The sequence below is a fragment of the Chlorocebus sabaeus genome, chromosome 12 (assembly GCF_047675955.1).
Source record: "Chlorocebus sabaeus isolate Y175 chromosome 12, mChlSab1.0.hap1, whole genome shotgun sequence".
Classification (NCBI taxonomy): domain Eukaryota; kingdom Metazoa; phylum Chordata; class Mammalia; order Primates; family Cercopithecidae; genus Chlorocebus; species Chlorocebus sabaeus.
In genome coordinates, this window is record NC_132915.1 from 109639277 (window position 1) to 109648144 (window position 8868).

At 52.4% G+C, this 8868-nt stretch overlaps 2 protein-coding genes and 4 non-coding genes across 6 annotated transcripts; 5 read left to right on the forward strand and 1 right to left on the reverse strand.

Moving 5' to 3' along the window:
- The first annotated feature begins 2 nt into the window (after positions 1–2).
- Positions 3–3537, forward strand: RPL7A (ribosomal protein L7a). The gene is made up of 8 exons (XM_037986981.2): positions 3–103; positions 756–876; positions 1375–1524; positions 1730–1870; positions 2058–2137; positions 2420–2550; positions 3121–3190; positions 3369–3537. Exons 1-8 carry the CDS (start codon positions 101–103, stop codon positions 3471–3473), a joined length of 801 nt encoding a protein of 266 aa, XP_037842909.1. The 5' UTR covers positions 3–100; the 3' UTR covers positions 3474–3537.
- LOC119620204 (small nucleolar RNA SNORD24) lies at positions 1220–1294 on the forward strand. Its single transcript, XR_005236680.2, has one exon. It is a non-coding gene; the product is annotated as a small nucleolar RNA SNORD24 (small nucleolar RNA).
- LOC119620201 (small nucleolar RNA SNORD36) lies at positions 1913–1985 on the forward strand. The gene has a single exon (XR_005236677.2). It is a non-coding gene; the product is annotated as a small nucleolar RNA SNORD36 (small nucleolar RNA).
- LOC119620200 (small nucleolar RNA SNORD36) lies at positions 2276–2348 on the forward strand. Its single transcript, XR_005236676.1, has one exon. It is a non-coding gene; the product is annotated as a small nucleolar RNA SNORD36 (small nucleolar RNA).
- On the forward strand, positions 2958–3025 carry LOC119620202 (small nucleolar RNA SNORD36). The gene has a single exon (XR_005236678.1). It is a non-coding gene; the product is annotated as a small nucleolar RNA SNORD36 (small nucleolar RNA).
- A 301-nt stretch (positions 3538–3838) lies between the features above and the next one.
- SURF1 (SURF1 cytochrome c oxidase assembly factor) lies at positions 3839–8867 on the reverse strand. The gene is made up of 9 exons (XM_008005781.3): positions 8752–8867; positions 8615–8666; positions 6869–7002; positions 6704–6786; positions 5794–5985; positions 4774–4846; positions 4528–4690; positions 4137–4218; positions 3839–4061 (listed from the first exon to the last, which is right to left on the reverse strand). The coding sequence occupies exons 1-9, from the start codon at positions 8803–8805 to the stop codon at positions 3992–3994; spliced, it is 903 nt and encodes a 300-aa protein (XP_008003972.3). The 5' UTR covers positions 8806–8867; the 3' UTR covers positions 3839–3991.
- Position 8868: the final 1 nt, after the last annotated feature.

Below are 8868 nucleotides of genomic sequence, written 5' to 3' on the forward strand. Positions count from 1 at the left end.
AATCTGAAATCCCGTGCCGGTATGAACTCTCGCGATCTCCAAGGCCGCATACATATTACCCACAATTCCCTTTTCTTTCTTTCTCCTCCCGCCGCCCAAGATGGTGAGTGAGTGCTATTTCCGTGCCACTGTAGCCAGGTCTCTGGTGTATCCGCTGCCATCCTCCTCCAGGCGCGGCCGCGGAGGGCCTCCTGCTCCGCCTGGCGCTAGGAGAGCCCTGCCCGGTGTGGCGCGGAGACATTGAGATGGACTAGAGTCCCGGGCGGCCGGGAGCGGGATGCGTTGATCCCGGTGTTGCTGGGCTGGGGGAGGAGGGCCTGGAGCGCCGCAGTGCGCGGCTCGGAGTGGACGGGGCCGAGGCGCCCGGAGCCTTAGCGTCTCCTGGGCTTCCTGGGGGCCGCTCCAGAGGTCTTGAGCGACGAGTTCTGAGCCCGCCCTGTTGCTTCTAGAACCTGCGGGGCCGCGATCCAGAGGGATCATGAGTTCGGGGCGTCTCCTGGGTTGGCGACGCGAAGAGAGCGTGGCCTCGGGCTTAGCCGGGCTCCGGCCGCTCGGGGTTCCTGGGGGCTGCGTGCTCGTGCTGATGTGAGACACTCCTGTCGAGGGGTGGTGCTGGGGGGCTGCAGAACGCTGCTCGCCGGTCTAGTTCAGGCAGGGGCTGTCGGCGCCCCGTGTTTTGGAGGAGCCAGCCCGAGACCTACCCCGGACAAAGCGAGTGGAGGCGGCGGTTTAACTGACGTTTTCTTTCTGCGCAGCCGAAAGGAAAGAAGGCCAAGGGAAAGAAGGTGGCTCCGGCCCCTGCTGTCGTGAAAAAGCAGGAGGCCAAGAAAGTGGTGAATCCCCTGTTTGAGAAGAGACCTAAGAATTTTGGCATTGGTGAGTAACGGCAGAATGAACACTGTTTTCCCAAGGGAAAATGGTAATTGGGTTGTGTCGTATTTTGTAGGTTTTAGTGGGTGTAAAGTGGTCGCAGTCCTTAACCCGTGTCTCTTAGAGACGGGGGTAATGATGACACGTGCTCCTTGCTTTCATTGGGAGTTGCTGTGTGAGCATTCAGCTCAATAGGGTAGTGACCTTGGAGTCAGCTTAGCCATCCGGAAACAAGTACAGTAGCATTGTCACGGCGAGGCACTAGAACAACAATTCTGCTGTACTTGGTGGCGCCTTGGCTTGTTAGATGAGGAAAAGCATCATGCTCTCGGGTTCTCAGGTGTTTGTGTGCAGATGATGTAAAAGAATATTTGCTATCTGAAAGATGGTGATGACATTTTAAACCACCAAGATCGCTGATGCACCAACACCCTTCTTGGCGGCCCCAGACGTGAACTTGACGTGGGATTTGAACCTCACTCGATGTCACCCTTTACTTCTCAGGCCAGGACATCCAGCCCAAAAGAGACCTCACCCGCTTTGTGAAATGGCCTCGCTATATCAGGTTGCAGCGGCAGAGAGCCATCCTCTACAAGCGGCTGAAAGTGCCTCCTGCTATTAACCAGTTCACCCAGGCCCTGGACCGCCAAACAGGTGAGTTCTGTGGCATGGAAAGAGTTTCTCAGGCAAGGATTCCTTATTTCATCCAGAACATGAGGGTGGATGGCCTTAGGTTTCTTGAACTGCATCTGTCATTACATTATAGTCATCATATAGCAGGACAATGGTCTAGCATTTGTATTAAGCGACAAGGATTAGAACCTTGACTGCAAGCCTAAACTGAAGAGTGTTTTTCCAGCTACTCAGCTGCTTAAGCTGGCCCACAAGTACAGACCAGAGACAAAGCAAGAGAAGAAGCAGAGGCTGTTGGCCCGGGCCGAGAAGAAAGCTGCTGGCAAAGGGGACGTCCCCACTAAGAGACCACCTGTCCTTCGAGCAGGTGAGTAGGCCCCACCTTAGGGTGAACACTAGGGGCAGGCTGTTGGAGTGATGTAGAATTTCTTCACCTGAAATCACTGTGAAGAGCAAAACCAAGCTTTTTAACACTGAGTAAACAGCTGAGCCCAGCAGCTTCTTGTGACGGGAGCAAGCCCTGTGGTTGCTCACAAAGTGGTTGTGTGTTCTAGGAGTTAACACCATCACCACCTTGGTGGAGAACAAGAAGGCTCAGCTGGTGGTGATTGCACATGACGTGGATCCCATCGAGGTGCGTTTGCCTGTTGACTGCTAACCCAAGGGCTTCTGTGTCAGTATTGGGAAGAGAGAGTAGGCCTAATGCCAAGTCAGTGGTGGGACTGAAGTGGGTGAGGACGGTACTGACACAGATCCAGCACATGCGTGGCTCTTGCAATGATGTGAATCTCTCACTGAATTCAACCTTGAAGTGCAAATCCATGAGCTTTTTAACCCTGAGCAATTGCCACCAAGCGAACTCTGAAATTTACTGCTTTTGGTCAAAATACACTCTTCAGCTAATGCTTTCTTCCAGCTGGTTGTCTTCTTGCCTGCCCTGTGTCGTAAAATGGGGGTCCCTTACTGCATTATCAAGGGGAAGGCCAGACTGGGCCGTCTAGTCCACAGGAAGACCTGCACGACTGTCGCCTTCACACAGGTGAACTCGTAAGTACACAGCCTGGCCCCAAACCTCCCCTAGCTCGTTTAATCCATGCCTCCCAGTTGTTTGCTTTTGCCTTAAAGGCATATCTTTTAGTTTAAGAAATACATTTGCCGGATGCAGTGGCTCACACCTGTAATCCCAGCACTTTGGGAGGCCGAGGTGGGTGGATCATGAGGTCAGGAGATCGAGACCATCCTGGCTAACACGGTGAAACCCCATCTCTACTAAAAAATACAAAAAAAATTAGCCAGGCGTGGTGGCGGGCACCTGTAGTCCCAGCTGCTGAGGTAGGAGAATGGCATGAATCCTGGAGGCGGAGCTTGCAGTGAGCTGAGAGCGAGCCACTGCACTCCAGCCTGGGCGACAGAGCAAGACTCTGTCTCAAAAAAAAAAAAATGTATTTGAACTTTTGCCAATGATGGTTAAGAATTTCTTCACCTGAATAAACCATGTGGTCAACATTGCATCTGAGGCAAAAGATCGTCTTGAGCTAAAACTGAAAGTATTTCTGCGTTCTAAAAGGGAAACTAAGAAAAAAAAGCCCCACTTTTGTTTTCCCTCCTGCCTTTTAGGGAAGACAAAGGCGCTTTGGCTAAGCTGGTGGAAGCTATCAGGACCAATTACAACGACAGATACGATGAGGTAAGAGCTTTACACAAAATATTGTCATGCACAAGTCATTTTACCAAATAACTGGCTGGCTTAACTTATGAGAAGTTCTGACGATCAGCTTGTAACAGTCCCAACAGAATAACGCAACTAATAACCTTGAAAATATCAGAAAACAAGTCAAGCTGACCGCCTCTTTCTGTCTTTTCAGATCCGCCGTCACTGGGGTGGCAACGTCCTGGGTCCCAAGTCTGTGGCTCGTATCGCTAAGCTCGAAAAGGCAAAGGCTAAAGAACTTGCCACTAAGCTGGGTTAAATGTACACTGTTGAGTTTTCTGTACATAAAAATAATTAAAATACAAATTTTCCTTGAGCCAGCATCTGTTGAGTATCTTCGGTTGAATCTTATTTGGGGCTAAGTACCCTTTTTTTGAGACAGCCTCACTCTGTTGCCCAGGCTGGAGTTGCAGTGGCGTGATCTCACAGCAACCTTCGCCTCCCAGGTTCAGGATATTCTGGTGCCTCAGCATCCCAGGTGGCTGGCTGATTCATGTTAGCCAGGCTGGTCTCAGCTCTTGACTTCAAGTGAGCCACCACACCTGGTCCTTCCCACCTTTATATATTCTTACACCAGGTGTTTTGTTTCCTAGAGATGTAACTTGCCAAGTTTTGGGAAAGTTCTTTGGACTGAAACCAAGCCAGGATTTTATTATCAACCCTTCATGAGCTCATTTAAGGTAGAAGGCCAGAACTTTATACTAGCAGCACATGATCCAGCATAAAGGCAGTCTTTTTACTTCATTATTCAGGGACAGGGCTTTAGCAGCTGATCTGTCACACACCAGGTGTCCCACGTAGGAATTTCTTAAACCACAGGTATGATGTAGCTGCAGAGAGTCCATACCTTGGGGTTGAAAGAAAGCTAGCATTAGGCTGCTGGGCTGAAGGGGAGGGAGCCAGAGGGTCGCTGGGGACTCACCAGGTCACGATGTACTGCAGATGCTCGTTCCTCAGAGTAACTCTGGTTTGCCCTCCAATGGGTCCTCCAGGGACTGTGCTCTCTGCAGAGACAGCAGACTTGAAGTCCACCCTCTGCTGCCTGCCAGCCTCTGCATTACTTCCTAGTGGTTGTCATTTTTGCGTGGCCAGTTGGAAGTCCTGCATGGCCTTTACCTTGGGTGACCATCCCCAGCCTTGTCTGCTCAGTACTTGCCAAGGTTCCTCTTTGCTGAGTTGCTGCCCCCCTTCCCCCACTCATATACACACATGCGAGAACATAAGCCATGGCAGTGACTGGGCAATGAGAGTTAGGAGGAAGGACAGTTATTCACAAAAGCTACTTATTCCGGGGTGGGCTGGTCACAACGTACGGAAGTTGGCGTCAATGAAGATGGGCTCTGCGCCTGTGATTCTGGCCATAGCTTCCAGGTCCCGGTAATACCAGTGGTTCCTTTCTGGATTGTTCTCGGGGACAAAAGGTTGCCTGGTTTCTGTCAGCCTCACCACCCCAATGAGGTCCACTTCTCCCTCAATCTATAAAGGAAGGTGTGAGACTGCACAAAGCCTGGCGGACTCCCAGAGCCTTCTCTAAAGTAGGAAGAGTCCATGTCCCTTACCTGGCCTTTCTGCCGGGTTTCAGGATTCACTTTCTTCCTGGGAACGAACCCTCTATTTACCAGGATGGTGGTTCTAGGGTAATGAAAGTGCTACGTCAGGTGGGGAGGGTTTTTGAATAAACACGGTCACTCAGGCACCCATAGGAACAACTAGAGCACCAAGGAAGGCTTTTAAAACAGGACTGGCTCAGGGGAGCCCTGGCAGTGCCACACAGGCAGTCTTCCTCTCTTGAGGCCCCTTCGTGGTCAGTAAAAGCCTCCCTGAAAAATGCGGCTTTCCCCTCTATCTCTGCATCTCGTGGTCTACCCACTACAGTGTGCAACTGGTGAGCAACACTGCCATCCAAGAGTAGACCCCACACCTCTCCCCTGAACTGTGGCAATGGCTGTCTCCAATCCCTCATAACCAGGGCAGCCATGAGGAGCAACCCTGTCACCCCAGCCTGCTGGAGATGAGCATTTGGGCCCTATCCCCGGCCTAAAACAGGAACCCATGGGTTAACAAGAGCCCCAGGTATTTTCATTTGTACGTGAATCCTCCAGTTGCCCAGTTAATCACACAGGTGCTCCTGTACCTATCATTTGCTTTGCCCGGAATGTTCTTCCCATCTCTTAACGCCCCCTAGGGAACCATCCCTGCCTCCACTCCCTCAAGGTAGAGCTGAGGTCCTTTCTCTTGAATTCCTCTCAACTGGCCTCTCTTCATAGTCCGCCATCATCTAATGTGTGGGCAACTGGACAGTTCTCCAAAGGAGGGTCCCCTGTTTCATGAATCCCTCCTTTCCCTTCAGAGGTCAACATATAGAAATTACCCAGTCATAAATGAACCAGCTGAGAAGCTTAAGTCAATGTCACAATTAGGGACTTTAAACGATGCAAGGAATTGAATCTTCTGGGTACCTTGGGTTCCTCAGGGTCTTACCAAGGTTTTGTGAAGGGATTGTGAAGGAAATAGTGATGTAAATTAGTATACCCCGACTGCCTCTGCCAGGACAGCCAGCTCCCACATACCCTACTCACCCCAGGTCAGTGCAGTGGAAGGGAGTGACCACATAGGCCCCACTCTGAGTTGAGGAGGAGATGCGGCCGGCCTCCCAGGCCTCCCGGGCAGGGTCCACCATGGTCCGGGGCATCATATACAGCTCCTTGGAGTGGTCAAAGCACCCTTTGACCTTCACTGGCCTATACTCCATATTTTTCAGTTCCACTGGGCTGCATGGAGATAAGAACAGTGGCCGAGCAAGGTTTGGCTGGAAAACGAATCCCCTAATGAGGGTGGCAGACTACACAGCCCACCAGGGCCAGACAAGTAAAGGAGAAAGGCAAAGGGCATGCTCTCTGAAGGGGAAGTGGCCCTCATGCCATGTGGGAATGGGGATCTGCACTGCCAGAGTCCAGCTTTACAAGAGAAGCTAAAAATCTAGACTCCTCAATGAATATGTGGAATTTTAAAAAATATGTGGGCCAAAATCCCAGCTGCAGGCCAAATCTAGCATACTGTTTGCTGCCCTGAATGGCAGATGTGGGTGAATATACCTGTCTCTGTAGGGCATATTCTAGGGAGACAGCAGACAAATCATTTAGGGCACGTTTTCAAAAGACCACCTCACAGTGAGACCTACATTATCTGTCCTCAGCCACAGAGCCTTGGGCCCTGTGGAGGGTAAGTTCACTACACCTGAAAAAAGGGTGACACCCAGGATGCAAAGTAAGACTTTCCTCCATATGTCAGGAGGTGGCCTCAGGTAGCTTCACAAGGGCAGTCATGTGTCAAGAGCAAGCCCAACAGGATGACTGATAATGAGAGCTCCCACCTGAGGTCAAGGCAGTGACTAAAAGTCCTGCCAAAAGGGGCAGGCTGGCCAGCAGAAGCCAGGGCTCCGCTGTTGGACTCCAGTGAGACTGGCCCTGGGGGCAGCCACACACTCACTCTGCTGGCAGAGGGACAGGCTCAGCCAGAACTCGAGACTCCAACTCTGCAATTAGGTTCAGCTTCCACTTCCGACGTTGGACCTACAGTGACAGAGCATAAGCCCAAGCAGATGGCAGCAGGGTCAAGGGCCCAGAGTTACGCACACCAGATGCCCGTCTTTACCTGCCATGTCCCCAAGCCAAAGGCAGTCACAGGGATGAGGAGCAGGACCCACTGAAGAATGGAGTCATCTTCCGCTTTTGTGGCAGATGCTTCTGCTGCAGAACTGCCACATCTGCTTGGCCTCCAGGCCACCCCTGGAGAAAGTTTCACAACACTGACATGGGGCCAGGAGCCCTTGAACAGATACCTGGAGCAGCCAGTTCCAAGACAGACTCCAGTACTACCAAACAAAACCTGCTTCCTAGAGCCAACTAGCAGCACCTGTATCCAGCCCAGCTCCTAACCTAGTGGCCGGGACATGGCACACACTGAGTATGTTTGCCAACTGAGTGAGATCTAGGGCTCAGTGCTGGCTTGGCCACCAACCACGACCCTGGGTAACTCATGCCTTTTTACTCAACAATATAGATGTATTCCACTGCACTAAGATGCACCATTCATCCATTCAAAATGCATTTAATAAACAGCTACAGTTGGCCGGGCGTGGTGGCTCACGCCCGTAATCCCCACACTTTGGGAGGCCAAGGTGGGTGGATCACAAGGTCAGGAGTTTGAGACCAGCCTGACCAATATGGGAAAACCCCGTCTCTACTAAAAACACAAAAATCAGCCTGGCATGGTGGCACATGCCTATAATCCCAACTACTCGGGAGGCTGAGGCAGGCAAATCGCTTGAACCTGGGAGGAGGTGGTTGCCGTGAGCAGACTGTTCCACTGCACTCCAGCCTGGGCAATTAGAGGGAAACTGTCTCAAAAAATAAAACACAAAAAATAAGCAGCTACAGTTACTAAGTAGCTTAGCCAGGCACTAGTGGTTATTGTGTTATGTAGAGAAACATATCAGCTCAGAGTAATGGCTCACAGAGCTCTCTTAACAGCTTTCCATTTTTACAACTCATTGTAAATGTAAAGATGGAAGAATGTACACAGAAGGTGCCTTTAAGCTCTCAGAGGGTGAGTCCCATCCGCTGAAAAGCACCAGCGGCCTTGCGGATGCTATTTATTAAAAAAAAAAAAAAAAGGACGGGCGCGGTGGCTCACGCCTGTAATCCCAGCACTTTGGGAGGCCGAGACGGGCGGATCACGAGGTCAGGAGATCGAGACCATCCTGACTAACACAGTGAAACCCCATCTCTACTAAAAACACACACAAAAAAAGCCGGGCGTGGTGGCTGGCGCCTGTAGTCCCAGCGACTCGGGAGGCTGAGGCAGGAGAAGGGCGTGAACCTGGGAGGCGGAGCTTGCAGTGAGCCGAGACAGCGCCACTGCACTGTAGCCTGGGCAACAGAGCGAGACTCCGTCTCAAAAAAAAAAACACGCAGCTGGCAGGCTTGCACAGCACTCTACACACGGCAAAATAACCTGTGCTGCACACTGAGAGGAACACGTAAGCCGCAGTGTTTAGATGCGCTTTAACTTTTAGAGCCCTGGGCTTTCAGCCTGGGCTGGCCACCCATTCGCTGGATGGGACGTTAGGAAGTAATTCTCGAGCCTTCTCTGTAACACAGGAACGACCAAGGAGCTACCCCTCGCGTTGTTGTGAGGACAAAGCGCTCGCTACATGCCCGGCACACGACCACAGTTCCACTGAGAGCATTTTAATATGGAACTTCTCACTCCCAGGGAACCTCCGCTCAGCCGGCAGTTGGCTCATTTCAATCCCCACGACACTCCTTCAAAGCGCAGGGCAGACAGCAGGTGGCTCTGCCCAGGCGCCTAGATCACCGCCCGGCCTGCGGCCCTCACCTGGGCGCGGGGACACCCCGAGGACGCTCCTCCAGGCGGCGCTGGCAGTGGCCTGCGGACACGGACGGGCGGGCTGAGCTCCGGGACCCCTCCCCTCGCCCCGTACCGCCCTCTCGTCCCCGGCGCCCCACGCTCACCCGTCCCAGCCCCGCCGCCCGCAGCCCCAGCTGCAGCGCAGCCACCGCCGCCATCGCACCCGGCCCGGCAGGCTCTTCCAGGACGCAGGAGGCATCTGCTTCCGGGTCGCCGCCGAG

Coding starts and splice junctions, on each gene's coding strand:
- RPL7A (XM_037986981.2), top strand. Junction 1,525..1,729: donor GGCCCTGGACCGCCAAACAG/GTGAGTTCTGTG, acceptor GTGTTTTTCCAG/CTACTCAGCTGCTTAAGCTG. Junction 2,138..2,419: donor ATGACGTGGATCCCATCGAG/GTGCGTTTGCCT, acceptor GCTTTCTTCCAG/CTGGTTGTCTTCTTGCCTGC.
- SURF1 (XM_008005781.3), bottom strand. CDS start 8,805: ATGGCGGCGGTGGCTGCGCTGCAGCTGGGGCTGCGGGCGGCGGGGCTG. Junction 5,986..6,703: donor CCTGTCCCTCTGCCAGCAGA/GTGAGTGTGTGG, acceptor ATCTCCATGCAG/CCCAGTGGAACTGAAAAATA. Junction 4,062..4,136: donor CTGCAGTACATCGTGACCTG/GTGAGTCCCCAG, acceptor TTCAACCCCAAG/GTATGGACTCTCTGCAGCTA.